Raw genomic sequence first — 15,745 nt, forward strand, 5'->3', positions numbered from 1 at the left:
TTCAGCCCTTCATGCCTGCTCCACTATGCAATACTATCTCAGTTAGTCATCCATCTCAGTATCACATCCCCAAAAGCCCCCCATATCCGCTATGCCTTTTCCACCTGGAAATTAATCTCCCTTCTTCTCTTTGTGACCTACCATCCACAGTCCTCTGTGATATAAATTCCACAGGTTTACCAACTTCTGAATGAAGAAATTTCTCATCTCAGTCCTATATACCTTGCCCTGTACCCTGAGACTGTAATCCCGTTCTAGACAGTCCAACCAGGAGAACTGACCTCCTTGCATCCAGTTTGCTGAACTCCATCACAATTTTGTAAGCTTTAATCAGACGCCCTCTCATTCTTCTAAGGCCTAGAGCAAGGGTTCCTAACCTGGGGTTCACAGACCCCTCAGTTAATGGTTGGGGTCCATGGAAACCCCCTGCTTTAGAGTGTTACAGCAGCTGTATGTGTGCATGAATGCACTGGAAGCCTCACGTCGCTGGAATAGGATTCAAAGTCATTCCTTCCCTCTCACAAACACCAGTATCGCACAATGAGCCTTTGCAACGCAGGCCAGAAACACCAGGGCAAGTGAAGCTAATGTGTTTGATGTTGTGGGAAAACAAAGCCCTGTTCCAATGAGGCAGAGCAGCAGGGCAGCAGGGCAGCACAGCAGTTAGCTTAACTCTATTACAGCGTCATCTGTAAGATTGAGGGTCAACTTCTGCTGCTGTCGGTAAGGAGATTGTACGTTCTCCCCATGATTGTGTAGATTTCCTCCCTCATTCCAAACTCGTATGGGTTAGTCAGTTGTGGACATGCTACGTTGGCGCCACAACTATGGCGACACTTGTGGGCTGCCCTCAGCACGTAAGACCATAAGACAAAGGAGCAGAATTAGGCCATTTGGCCTGTCAGGTCTGCTCCACCATTCAATCATGGTTTATTTTCCCCTCCTCAATCCCATTCTCTGGGGCTCTCCCGGTAACTTTTGGTATCTTCCAATCAAGAACCTACCAAGCTCTGCCTTAAATACACCCAATAACCTGGCCTCCACAGCTGCCTGCAATAACAAATTCCACAAATTCATCACCCTATGGCCAAAGAAATTTCTCTATCTCTGTTTTAAATGGATCCCCCTCTATTCTGAGGCTCTGCCCTCTTGTTCTAGACTCCCCCACCATGGGAAACATCCTTTCCATATCTACCCTGTCTAGGCCTTTCAACATTCGAAAGCTTTCAACAAGATCCCCCTTCAGTACATCGTTGGACTGTGTTGATCATGATGCAAATGATGCATTTCACTGTATGTTTTGATGTACACGTAACAAATAAAATTAATATTTTTCCTTTCAATTGTGAACCACGCAGTTTATGAACAGCAGGACACTAGTGAGAGAGGGGGCAAGACAGCAGTAGGTGTGACAACTTGTGGAAAGATAAGCATTACCTTGAGGTTAGAGCAATGATGTTAAAATACAAAAAATCCCTAAAAACTGGCCGTAGGACTGAAACCATCCTCATCGCCATAGCAATCTCCATTTATGGAGATGTTTCTGTATTACGACCCAGAGAGAAACTGATACAGAGCTGACCAGTAACATAGGTTTAAATTACAGTCTAAAATAGGCTTCTGCAATGGATAAACCTTTCAGGCTCCCCGGACAAGAATTTAAGTTAAAAACTAAATACATATCTGCACAATATCATCTACATACAAAGCATTTATCTCAAGTATCCAGGTCCAACTCTGTAGTCGCTTAGCTACTAAATGTTTGGCAACGTTCAACAGCTTCCCAATGCCACATGTAAACATACACAAAGGTGCCAAGGCAGCTGCACCAGGTTTCAGTTGCACTTGTATATATATACAGACTCTCAGATCAAGAGCTGCACCTGTTGTAGAAGGGAGACATGTGACCTGCAACAAGTGTGAAGCCGGAATGTAAGAAGCTTCAGACAGTAGTGGACTTTGCTCAAAACATCACGAGCACATCCCTTTCTACTATTTAAAGCAGGGGTTCCTAACCAATACCAATAAGCAGGGAGTCCTCTGATCTAGAGTACACACTCAACAGCGACAGGTTTAATTGGAAAGCTGGCACCTCTTTTAGCAAAGCACTCCCTCTGTAATACAGCGAGGATGACTGCCTGTCCAATTAGCCAGAGGAGTCACTTGCTCCAACGTACCTATGCTAACTCTTAGTGTGATCAAAGAAGTCATTCCCCTTTGGCTCAAGAAGACAAAAGTTATCAAAGATCCCCACCCTCTGGGCCTGCCATCTTCTCACATCTACCAATGAGAACGATGTACAGAAGTCTGAAGTCCAAAGTCCAAAACCCCCAAACCCCCAGATTCAACAACAACTGCTTCCCATTTAAACATTCTGCTGCCAAGCCAACTGACTTAACCCTCAGTATAGTAGCATTTTGTACTACAATGAATTATTTTTGTTCAAATTGTGTTTTTTCTTGTAAACTTTATGTTTATTGTGTCTCTATGCTCAGTGCCTGCCTTGCTGCTGCAGTTAACCTTTGCATTGCACCTACGCATATTTGGAATCGTGGGAACGACAACATATCCTGCCCTTTCCCCCACTCCAAAGACTGAAACTGCAGCAAATAGCAAGCTCCTGTGGTCTGGAATGCGGTTTATTGGTGAACAGCGGGGGAGCTGCGTGGCCTCAGTCGTAGCGAGGACGAGGATTCAAGTCACGGTGTCACCTGTTTGCAGCCGCCTGGGGGAGGATTCAGTCAGACACTCCATTGGAGTGCCGGAGGTGGTTTGGTATGGCATCCATCATGGAGTCAGTGCACCCCCCCCCCAGTGTTTGCTCGGCAGAAGACAAATCGCATTCTGTTCAGCTGCAGACCGTTGCAACATTCAAGGAATCAGGCACTTGTACTGTATTTTACTGATATCTTACATGTGCTAAATGTGCTTTGTGCTTTTGGTACTGTGTTTTGTACCTTGGCCCCAGAGTAATGCTGTTACATTTAGCTGTATTCATGGGTATTTGTGTATTATCGAATGACAATTAAAGTTGAACTTTAACTTGCCACTTTAATGTGTGGCTATTCAATAAGAATCTTACTCAGTGTAGTAAGACTCCATGGGCTAAATGGCCTAATTCTGCTCCTATGTCTTATAGACTTTCCGATCACATGTTTTGTGGTTTTGTTTGTAATTAAAGATTTAACTTTTGTAGTTTTGATCATTTAAAGCTAGAAAATACTCTAGAGGCTTATTTGGTGTAAAAGTACAATTTTTTTTAAAAAACACCATGATGTCAAATTTTATATTTTATTAACTTTGCTTCAAGAATCCCCTGGCTTTCCTCATGCTTATACAGACCAGAATGGAATTACATTTGTGTGTGTGGGATGGAACAGTCAGAGGCATTACATGTCTAGTTGACAGAGAGAACGTTTCTTGAAGCTAAAACTGAAGGTGCACGTGTGGTTACTGGTATTCATTTCACTGAGGTTGTTTCATGCTGTTACGCTACCATGTCTTTCCGACCCAATGAGCCCATACCAATTATATTCATGGGACCAATAAACCTACTAACCTAACCCATCTGTCCCTGAAATGTGGGAGGAAAGCGCAGCGCCCAGTAGAAACCCTTGCAGTCATGGGGAGAACATATACTCCTTACATACAATAGTACAATTGAACCTGGGGTAACTGGACTGTAATAACATTACACTGACCACTATGCCACCATGCCACCCATGGCTAGGTAGGTTTTGCTTTACAGATGTATCTGAACATGTTTCTGATTAATAAAAAATATTTGATTTTTGTCAAATGTTAAAAAAGGGAAATACAAACGTCCCTGAACTGAATCAACAATCTGCTGGAGGAGCTCTGCAGGTCAGTTTGCAGCTGTTGGGGAAAGGGGTGGAGAAAATGTTGATCTTTCAGGATGAAACTTGGAGAAGAGTTCAAAACTTACTTTTCTCTTAAACACGAGAAAGTCTGCAGTTGTTGGAAACTCAAAGCAACACATACAGTATGTTGGAGGAACTCATCAGGTCAGGCAGCATCAATGGAAAAGAATGAACAATTGATGTTTCGGACCAAGACCCTTTATCGGGTCTGAAATGGAAGGGAGAAGGTGCCAGAATAAAAACCAGAATCCAACCGGATGGTTTGAATACCAACTTCTCCTTCCAATTAAATTCTTTTGCCCTACCCCTCCCTACTTCTATTCCCCCTCTTCTCACCTGCCTATCACTTCCCACTGGATCCCCTCCTTTCCTTTCTCCTATGGTCCACTCTCCTCTCAGATTCCTTCCTCTCCAACCCTTTGCCTTTCTCACCCACTTGGCTTCACCTATCACCTTCTAGCTAGCCTCCTTCCCTGCCCACCACCTGTCTTCCCTCTTCCCTTCCAGTCCCGATGAAGGGTCTCAACCCAAAACGTTAACTTCTTTATTCATTTCCATAGCCGCTGCCTGACCTGCTGAGTTCCTCCAGCATTTTATGCATTGCTTTTTTACTTTCCTCTTAGTTTTATCTTTCCAATGCTAGCTTGTACTTTTCTATAATTATCTATATATGTGAACTGTTTAGTGAATTTTCCAGTAACTAGTATAGCTGATACTGTATTTTTCTGGAAGTTTAGTTTCTCTGTAGCAAATGTACCACTCGAATCTGCCCATTTTAACTGTTATCACCAGAGTACTGTTATCTTTTTAAGTCAGAGCTAGTTTTTGTATAAAGTGACATAACTTTTTGGTTCTTTACCTGCTTTTTCGTTTTTGACTCTCTGCTCTTGTAACACTCAATAATGCTTTAATTTTGACTTCTGAACCTGTCATAAAATCACCAGAATAAAAACAAAAGTTCTAGGATCTGCAGCCTCATGACACAGAACTAAGCCAGAAGGTTAAAAAAAAGAGCAAAATTTAAGACTATACCTGCTATTTAAAAAACACAGTTTAATGTGATATACACTCAGCAGCCCCTTTATTGGGTGCAACTTCACTAATGCAAATATCTGATCAGCTAATCACGTGGCAGCAACTCAATGCATAAAAGCATGCAGACGTGGTCAAGAGATTCAGTTGTTGTTCAGACCAAACGTCAGAATGGGGAAGAAATGTGATCCAAGTGACTTTGACCATAGAAGCACTGTTGGTGCCAGAGTGGTTGGAGTATCTCAGAAACTGCTGATCTCCCGGGATTTTCACACACAAGAATCTCTAAAGTTTACAGAGAATGGTGCAAAAAACAAAAAAAAAATAATCCAGTGAGTGGCAGTTCTGTGGACAAAATTGACTTGCTGATTACAAAAGGCAGAGGAGAATGGCCAGACTGGGTCAAGCTGACAGGAAGGTGACAGTAACTCAAATAACCACACGTTACAACAGTGGTGTAGGAAGAGATCTCTGAATGCACAACATGTCAAACATTGAGTGGATGGGCTACAGCAGCAGAAGACCATGAACATACACTCAGTAGACACTGAGTACATTGTTCCTTAAAGAGCTCAGACACAAGATAATTTTAATGCACAGTACCTTCTCAATGGTGCTCTCCTGGTTTACATCATACACAACACAGACCACATTTGCCTGCAAAAAAAGAGCCAAAGAGGATTGATCATGGAGGCTTCACCCTAGGATCCTGAAAATTCACAGAGGTCTAAGGAGTGACACAGCCTCCCTTTGTGAAGGATAAAACTGCCTAAGTTGTGAACGCAAGTAAAGCCTGGCAGATCCTGAAAAGCAGGCTACACTTAGTTTAGAAATGATTATGAAATGTTTGATTCTGGGGAGGAAGATTTAAATGTTTGCTTTAGGAACTCTTACACCAGCAATGCATTGTGAAGGAGTAGGAAGGTGGCCACAAGACTGAGATGAGCAGGAATTTCCTCCCTTACATTACTTCTCATTTGAGTTCCCAATGGGAGTTTGTGGGGGGGAAGGGAGAGGAAAACAAAGAGTGTGAGAGAGAGAAATTCAGGGTGGAACAGGTAAGGGAGTGATGAGTGTGAAGAAGGGAAAAGAAGGGAAACAGTGAACAGCAATCGTAAGGCAATGAAGCTTTAAACAATTGTGAGTGAACTCAGTCCCAGTCTGAGATTTAGAATCAGAATTGGGTTTAATATCCAATATATGTCATGAAATTTGTTGTTTTGAGGCAATTTTAAAAAAAATTTTTAAATTTAAATTAAATAAGTCATGCAAAAAGAGACCAAAAAAAGAAAAAGTAATAGTGAGGTAATGTACATTGATTGATTGTCCACTCAGAACTCTGATGGCTGATGATGAGTTTGTTGGTTAGTCTGTGTCCCTGGACTAACAGAGGCCTGTGTTTATGGGTGTTGGAGGCATAGACATGGTCGGCTGCTGGAGACTCAGTGGGCTTCAGCAGGTACTGGGGAGCCAAAGAGAATTAACAGCCCATCATTCTCTGCCTGTAGGAGGTAACCACAGCAACGGGCAACAGCACAAGGTTCTCCATTGATTAGCAGTCGGCCAATAAATAATTCCCTCCTTTGCCTGAATGTGTGTGTGTTTATAAAGAATTCTACGCGACAGTCCACAGCTGTGAAATATGTCTCTGCCCCGATCTTGGGAGGCCCTTACCCGGTTAATCTCATCTTGGAGCTCGTCGTCTGTCTGCTCTGAGGCTGCAAACAAGTAAACACAGTGTTACACACTTGCACCAACTCACATGCAGTTCACACCCAAGGTACACTCTTAACAGACACCAAGTCAGCTCTGAGCAATATGACAATAAAGAGAAAGATAGCTTTATTTGTCACATGTACATTGAAACATGCAGTCAAATGCATCATTTGCATCAACAACCAGCACAGTCCAACTTACCAACTTTCTAAGTTTCCCAATGCCCTCAATTCCCTGCTTTAAAAAATTTATTAACTTCCTCTTCAAGTCCCAGAAATCTTCACAATCCCTGAGGCAAACAATTCCAAACATTGGCCCACTCTCTACAAAAAGATCCTACATACACAATTTTAAAAGACTGCTCCTGGGACTTGTAACCTTGCAACATCAAGTATACCAGTCCTTTCTCAACATCTGTGCAAATTCAGGTTACAAACAAGATTGCTATGCTCTCCCTTTGACCCACCTGGGCTTGCACCAAGAATTTAATCCCCAACTTAAGCCAATTTAGTCAATAAAGATTAGATGAAAGATGAAGATTAGCTTTACACGTCACATATACATTGAAACATATCGTTTGTATGATCAACCAACAGTCCAAGGATGTGCGGGAGCAGGTCTCACACATTTCAGCACCAACATAGCATCCCTACAACTCACTAACCCTAACCCATACGCCTTTCGAATGTGGGAGGAAATCCATGCGATCACGGGAATTGAACCCTATCCTGGACCCACAAGTTCTATTGCAGGTGGGATATGTATATGTGGTAGTGGTGGTGCTAGTGATGGCAACCATGGCTGCATTTCTCCTGGCTCTCCTCTGGTTGTTCTTTCCCTCTCCAGAGTACAAACCCCGTCCCTACTTAGCTGTGACCAAGTGTTACAGTGAGCAGCAACATCCTCCAGGTCCTCGGGTCTGATCTTGCACTTCCTTAAAGCATTCTTCATCCGATCCTTGTAGTGCTTCTTTGGCCCTCCAGCTGAGCATTGACCATGATCCTCTGGCCATATAACACTCTGCGGGGTAGCCAACATGGGGGCATCCTTATCACGTACCCCAGCCACTGCAGCTGACGCTGGGTGATCATGGCCTCAATGCTTCTGCAGTTGGTCTTTACAGGTATTTCAGTGTGAGGCACCCACTCACGCCAGGAAGTTCCCAGGATGTGCTGAAGGCAACTTATGTGGAAGTGCTCCAAGTACTTGATGTGACGGCTGTAGGTTACCCAAGCTTCACAGCTATAAAGGAGGGTGGTGATACAGACCGCTTGGTATACGGCGACCTTTGTGGGAGGACGAAAACTCCTGTTCTGAAACACTCTACGCCGAAGTCTCCCAAAGGCAGCTGATGCCTGTTTAATGCGACTCTTGATGTCATTGTCAATGCCGCTACCCTGAGAGAGAATGCTCCCCAGATATTTGAAAGATGGCACTACTTACAGTTTTTCATCACCAACAGTGAAGGCAGGTAGGGTGGGTGGGACACTAGCACTCCACTGGCAAACCACTTCTGTCTTGGTGGTATTGATGGTCAGCCCCATCACCTCCACAGCAAGGACAAGCTGAAGATCCTCTGGAGTATGGACCACAACAGCACAGTCATCTGCATACTGCAACTCCAGGACCCGCTCTCTATGGAGTTTGGTGGTTGCATGGAGCCTCCTGATGTTAAAGAGGTTGCCATCTAATCTGATGTCCACTGCCACACCGCTACTATCCTCAATCTCGTTCTGGAGAAGCTTGGTAACACACAAAAGGAAGATGTTAAAGAGCACCGGCGCTTGCACACACCCCTGCCTCACCCCCTGTGCATACAAGGAAGGGCTCGGACTCTTGTCCTCCTATGGTCACCCGAGCAGTCATCCCATCATGGAACTGGCAGAGGATGTTAACAAATTTATTGGGACAGCCAAACCTGAGGAGGACATCCCGTAAGAGCTCTCCTTGCACAGTATTGAATGCTTTGGAGAGGTCGACAAAGGCCATAAACAGGTCTGGCCAAGTAATCTGCACACAGCAAGGAGATAGTGAGCAGACCACCCATTTCAGTAATGATGGTTTAAGAACAAATATTGTCGAAAACACCAGGGATACTCCTCTTCTCATCCACAAGATACTCTCTGCCAGGTCTCTTCTATTAGTGAAGAGAAACAGTATCTCTTTAACATCTAATGCAAAGGTTTATAAGAGTGCTCACTCCGTACTGTCCCGTTGCTCAGGTCTCAAGATTGGCTTTAAGCCTGAATTTTGGGAGCCAGAGGCAACAGTGCAACTCACTGAGCTGGGCTAACATGGGGCAGCAAGGCAGCGTAATGATTAGCTTAACGCTTTATTGTGCCAGTGATCGAAGATCAATTCCCACTGCTGTCTGTGAGGAGCTTTACGTTTTCCCTGTGACTGGGTGGATTCCTTTGGATGCTCTGGTCTCCTCCCACATTCCGAAGGATGTATGGGTTAGGGTTAGTAAATTGTGGAAATGCTATGTTGGTGCCAGAGTGTGGCGATTCTTGCGGGCTGCCCCCAGCACATCCTTGGACAGCATTGGCCATTCACACAAACAACACATTTCACCGCATGTTTTGATGTACATGTGACAGAGCTCATTTTTAAATAAGCTGCCTAGAAGACAGCAACGTAGGATAAATTTCACGTGTCTTTGGGAACTGATGCTGATCCTTTACCTGAGTAGTCAATGATGTGAGTGGGAATTCTCTCTGGTGTGACATCCCCAGGGATCGTGATCTCTTCTGCACGTGCTGGCACCTAGCGAACAAAGCGTGAATGGATTACAGTGAGTCAGCCTTCTCCAAGCACTCTAACCCCATGCAAAGGGAACGAATAAACCTGAAATGTGAAAACCAGAAACAAAAACAAAAAACATGGGGAACCCTCAGCAGGTCAGACCGCAGCAGTGGAGAGAGAAACTGCAGTGCTTCAGTTCCGAGGCCTCTTCCAGTCCTGATGAAGGTTTTACTCCATAATTGCTGCCAAACCTCATTAGTATTTTCAGCTTTCAAATTTAAAGCAATAACACTGTTTCCTACCTCTTAGTTCCACCATTTTATAGTTTCTTCTCTTCTCTACAGTCTCACTCATCTCTCTCTCTCTTTTTACATCTCCTCTAGACATATCATTAGCAACCCTCACTACATCCCTCAGTTGGTTATCATCACCTTTAGTCACATACAGTCTTTCCTGGTCTCTATCCAACTGCAGGTATTCTTGTTCTCTCCACCCCTCCTCTTTCTCTGCAATTTAAAACGTATTTCATCTTGAATACTAGTTCTGACAAAAGGATAATGACCTGAAACATTAACTCCCTTTCTACCCCAACCTACTGAACACTGAACTCTACAGCACAGGCCCTTCAGCCCATGATGTTGTGTTGACATTCTAACCTATTAAGATCAATCTAACCCAGATTTTCCCAACCTTTTTTATGCCATGGACCCCTACCATTAACAGAGCAGTCTGTGGACCCAGTTTGAGAACCCCTAATCTAACCCATCCCTCCTACATAGCCTGCAATTTTTCTCTCATCCTTGTGCATATCAAAGAGTTTCATAAAAGCTCCTAATGTATCTGCCTCTACCACCAATCCTAGCAGGGCTTTCCATTCTCTGTGTAAAGAAAATACCTCTGACATCCCCCCTGTACATTTTTCCAGTGACCTTAAAATCATGTCCTGCGTTCTTAGCCATTTCCACCCAGGGAAAAAGTCTCTGGCTGTCTACTCAATCCATGCTTCTTACCACATTTTCAACATATTCTACTTGTGTCAAGCCACCATTGAGCTGTCGTTGTTGTGTGTAGTTTTTCATTGTTTCTTTCTACTTACTGCGAATACCTGCAAGAAGGTGAACCTCAAGGGAGTATATGGTGGCATTTATGTACGACAATAAATTTACTTTGAACAGAAGATTGACCTGTTCTCTGTTAAAGGATATTGGAAAACACGGATTCATCAAAGATTCTGCTGCTTACTTCCCCCATCTGATGCTCTCCTGGCCTGTCCTATCTCTGCCGGGGGCTGCAGTGAAGGTACCTCATTGCACAGGGTCACAATCAATCTACAGGAGACTTGCTTACAAAAAACAATAAAGAACAACATACCGTGTGCCTCCCTGTTATCTTGCTATACCGTCATATTTACTTCCTGTCTCGTCCATACCCAACAGGGCATCAGTCACTAAGAGAGGCTGGGGAGGAGCTGTGTAGACTTATTGTGACAGGAAAAAGTTGTTCCACACCCAGAGGTGTGGAGTCTGAACTAAAAGATCTTGTCAACTGTTTCAACTGTACTTCAACATGCCAAAATAAATACCTGTGGAATCCACAGGCTGCACGAACCATTCAAGGAAACACCCAATTCATAATCTCAGCTCTTGCAAAGCCACTGCTCTGCAAAAGGAAGAGCATCCTATCCAGGTACATCGTGGCTTCGTATGACAGCTGCTCTGCCCAAGGCCACATTCTAAAAAGTTTACAAACACAGCTCAGTACATACAGAAACCAGCCTCCCCTCCATGAACTCTGTCAGCACTTCACGTTGCCTCAGTGAAACAGCTAGTATAATCACAGATCCCACCCACCCTAGATAGTCTCTCTTCTCCCATCAGGCAAAAGATACAAAAGCCTGAAAGCACATACCACCAGGCTCTAGGACAGCATTCACCCCCCTGTTAAACGACTATTGAACAGTCCGCTAGTATGATAAGATTGATGCTAAACCTTAACCAAACACCTACATCAGGATGCTGCTCATCGACTATAGCTCAGCATTTAATACCTTCTTTCCCACAACCCTGATTGAGAAGTCGCAGAACCTGGGCCTCTGTACCTCCCTCTAAAATTAGATTCTCGGCTTCCTAACTGGAAGACCACAATCTGCATGGATTGGTGATAACATATCCTCCTCGCTGACGATCAACACTGGCACACCTCAGGGGTGTGTGCTTAGCTCACTGCTCTACTCTCTATATACATGACTGTGGCTAGGCATAGCTCGTGTTATCTATAAATTTGCTGACGATACAACCATTGTTGCCACACATTCCAGTGACAAAATTGCATGCCTGCTTGCTTCTATAAAATCCAGACAGACTCACCTTCTCAGGAAACTCCTCACTGACCAAGGACATGATCAGTGATGTTTTGCCAACTTTAGCTGGAGAGATGAAGAGAAGAAACAAGCATTAATTGCTGAACAGATAGAAGGTCATTACCCTCTCACAAGAAACAGGTTGGTTATGTCTGTGATCTCTCTTTTTATCATGCATATTGAACAATTTTACCTTCAACTCCATTCACTTTCTCCAGTCTCAAAAACAGTTACTTTCCCCAAGCAGGGGAACCTACTAACCAACCCGTCCACAACACCAACCACCACTACTTTATCATTTCCTGTCAGTTTAGCTGATGTACAAACACGCCTGTTCTGTGTATAAAAAGCTATCATCTCTGTAAATTAAGTTTTTAATTATTATTGTGTTATTTTTGTGTTGCATCAGAGCTGAAGTAACAATTAATTTGTTCTCCTTTACAGTTGTGGTCTGGAAATTAATTCAAACAATTTTGACCCTAAGATGCAACTTGGGGAATTTGTACTGGCCCAAGACTAATTCTACCATCATGCTCAAGAACAGTTACTACCCCTCAACCATCAGACTCTTGAATAAAAGAGGATAACTACACTCATCTATTGAGGTAGATGACCGAGGATCTCACTTTAAGAACTCTTAATCTTGTTATTCCATGCTCTCGTTATTTATTGCTATTTATTTACACTTGCATTGGCACAGTATGTTGCCTTCTATGCTGTTGCTTTCATTGATCCTGTTTACAGTTACTATTCTAAAGATTTGCTGAGTCTGCCACAGAAAAAGAATTTCAGGGTTGTATGTGGTGACATGTATGTATACTGATAATAAATTTTACTTTGAATTTTGAACCTTTCTGAATTAAATTGAATTGACTTTATTTCTAACATCATTCAAATACACAAGGAGTAAAAATCTTGTTATGTCTCCGTCTAAATGTGCAATTTACAGTAATTTGTAATAAACAGTATGTAAAACTGGACAGTCAATATAACATAGAAATACAATTGTATCAGTGTGAATTATGCAGTCTGATGGCCTGGTGGAAGAAGCTGTCCCAGAGCCGGTTGGCCCTGGCTCCGCATTAAATGCTGTGGAACTGTTTTTAAGGAAGTACTGTAGGTTTCTATCCTACTCAGGCTGCTCTCTCACTCATCCTCTCATACCTCCTGCTGAAGTCACACAGAACTCCAAATGCCATTGGGTTTACCGTCAGTATTCACCCTGCTCTCATTTTCACATAGCCCATCAGTCTCCTCCCTCCCTGATCCGAAATTGTGCAAACTTTCAGCCTACCACCCATCCCACCCTCTACCGTCGGGAAGGAGGTACAGGAGCATCAGGACGAGGACCGATGGACTGGGTAACAACTTCTTCCCTCGGGCTGTGAGACTAATGAACACCCTGTACCACTGAGATTGTCACTAGGACAACAAGCTGTTTACCATTTACCTGCACTACACACTATATGCATTTTAAAGTATATTTTATTAACTTATATTTTAATTTATGTGGTGGGTGTGTGTGACATATGTATTATGGTCCAGAGGAATGTTGTTTAATTTGGTTGTACATTTGCATGGATTCTCTCAGGAAAGGGAATCTCTCTCAGTTATTTTAATTTCTCTCTAATTGTCCTTATTCATTATTTACACAGCTCAAAAATTTTTGTGTTAAATGGACTACCTTGGTCTCTATTTTGTCTCAGATGTCCCCTCTATTTTTTCCAACCCTTCCCCCCCCCCCGGGGGCAATTTAAAAAGCACCTTGCTTTCTCATTTTTCCAGTTCTGAGACAGGATTGGTGACCCAAAACGTTAACTATTTTCTCTCTCTACAGATGCTACCTGTTGAGTCTTTAGTTTTTCTACTGCTGAGATTTGAAGGCCGACTCTTCTTGCATTCGACCCAGGTTATAATCATTCCCCAGTCACAAGCCAACCCCCTCCCTCACAGTTACTCCGGGACAACTCACATAGCTTCCTTCCACTTCCAAAATCCCAACTCTTCCCCTTCAGTCCCTCCCTACCTTTCTTCCTCTAGTCCCAACTCTCTCACCCTTCTTCCCACCTTCCCTCCAGCCTCCTTCTATCCTTACTCTCTGCCTCCTCCCTCTCTCCCTCCACTTCTCCAACATCTTCCCTCCCTTCTTTCGCTCTCCTCCTTTTGCCCCTTCCTTCCCCCTCTCTATCCCTTCACCTCCCATTCTCCCCCTCACTCTCTCTCTCTCTCTCACCCATTTTCCCTCACCCCTCCCACTCTCTCACACTCACAATGACCCTCACTGACTCACTCTCCCTCCCTCCTCACTCGGTTGCCTGAACTTCTCTCCGTCAGTACTCTCTGCTCGCCCTCCGTGTACTTTCCCCTCACTCCGTCTGACTTTACTCACGTTCTCCCACCAGTAAAATCCTCACGTTTCCCCGCATGTTGGTGAGGGTTTCTCCGCTCGGGGAACGGCAGACCAACCGACAGCATCAAACCCGCCGGGCAAACCGGCAACTTCCGGAAGACAGCCAAAGACTGTTCGGCAACTTCCGGAAGACAGCCAAAGACTGTTCGGCAACTTCCGGAAGACAGCCAAAGACTGTTCGGCAACTTCCGGAAAGCTGCTAGAGAATGTTCGGCTTCTTCCGAAGATCCGCCCAGATACTGTTCGGCAACTTCCGGAGATCAGCCCAAATACTGTTCGGTAAATTCCGCCACAATTCGGTTCATCCCGTCGTGCGACAACCAACGGCAATTCGGATTTTTCCGGAGAGCGAAGCGTCGGACTCAGCTTTCACGAATGCTGCCCGACTTGTTGACTGTTTCTGGCATTTTCAGTTCTGATGTCCATCTTCCAGAGAACTCCTTGTTCAGCTTTTTCGGGACAGTAACGACATTTATCATATTGCCATTACCTTGCCTTTTAGAATCCAACAGCATCCTGTACAGTTTGACACCAGCAGCATTGCAGGAGTTTCAGTCAGATGCCAGCTCCGATTTTTCCTCAGAATTTACTCCCGAAACCTTTCCCATGAGTGGATATAGCAGCAAGGTAGCAAAGATTTAAAATCAGTTTTCCTTCTCCTAGATGATCTGCCAACTACAGCTAACAAGCCCCATCTGCCTGTAGCAACTGGTTTTGAGGTGCCAGTAACACATCTTTGCCCCTTCTCCTGCCAGTAGAAATGGTTCTGCTAGGCCACGCATGAAGGCCAGGAGCTGGACATGGTTGTCAGAGGCTATTTCAGATGTACGCCATTGGGAGCTTTTAGTAAGTAGTGGTAGCTTGTCCCCATCACCTCCCCCGGCAATGACAACCGTAAGGAACCAATTATACTTAGAGTGATATAGCACAGAAATATGCCACACAGCCCTCACATCCATTTCAACCATCAAGTATACACATCCATTTATCAGTATCAACTCTGGAAGTTGCTAAACCTCCTTCTTTGTCTCCTATGAATCAGAATCATATTTAGTATCACAGTCATATGTTGTGAAATTTGTTGTTTTATGGCAGCAGTACATTGCAATAAGTAATAAAAACATAAATTTCAATAGGTATTTAATTTTATACAAACACACACACACACCTACGTGTATATTTGCACACCTATGTGCAAAAAGTGAGCAAAAAAAGAAGAAACAAATAGTGAGGTTGTGTACATGTGTTCATTGACCATACAAAAATCTGATGGCAAAGGGGAAGAAGCTGTTCCTGAAATTATGTGTGTAGGTCTTTAGGCCCCTCTCCCTTCTCCTTGATGGCTGCAATGAGAAGAGGGCACGTCCTGGGTGATGGGGGTCCTACATGATGGATGCCTCCTTTTTGAGGCATTGCCTGTTGAAGGTCTCCTGGATGCTGGGGAGACTAGTGGCCCCATGATGGAGCTGGCTGAGTTTACAACTTTCTCCAGCTTTTTCTAATCCTGCGGAGTACCCCCCCCCCCCCTTACCAGACAGAGAAGCAACCTGTCAGAATGCTCTGAGGAAATTTGTGAGACTCTTTGGTGACTTAACAAGTCTC

The 15,745-nt window shown here is 44.0% G+C and overlaps 1 protein-coding gene across 1 annotated transcript in view; it reads right to left on the reverse strand.

Moving 5' to 3' along the window:
- LOC132399034 (mitochondrial Rho GTPase 2-like) overlaps positions 1–14,256 on the reverse strand; it is a 45,576-nt gene extending 31,320 nt beyond the window's left edge. Inside the window, exons 1-5 of the mRNA XM_059978938.1 lie at positions 14,123–14,256; positions 11,741–11,799; positions 9,314–9,395; positions 6,588–6,631; positions 5,517–5,570 (exon numbers count right to left, since the gene is read on the reverse strand). Of these exons, the coding sequence (XP_059834921.1) occupies positions 5,517–5,570; positions 6,588–6,631; positions 9,314–9,395; positions 11,741–11,799; positions 14,123–14,159 (276 nt within the window). The 5' untranslated portion in view covers positions 14,160–14,256. The remainder of the gene's footprint in view (positions 1–5,516; positions 5,571–6,587; positions 6,632–9,313; positions 9,396–11,740; positions 11,800–14,122) is intronic.
- Between the last annotated feature and the right edge of the window lie 1,489 nt (positions 14,257–15,745).

This window comes from Hypanus sabinus, chromosome 9 (genome assembly GCF_030144855.1).
Source record: "Hypanus sabinus isolate sHypSab1 chromosome 9, sHypSab1.hap1, whole genome shotgun sequence".
In the NCBI taxonomy this organism is placed as follows: Eukaryota; Metazoa; Chordata; class Chondrichthyes; order Myliobatiformes; family Dasyatidae; genus Hypanus; species Hypanus sabinus.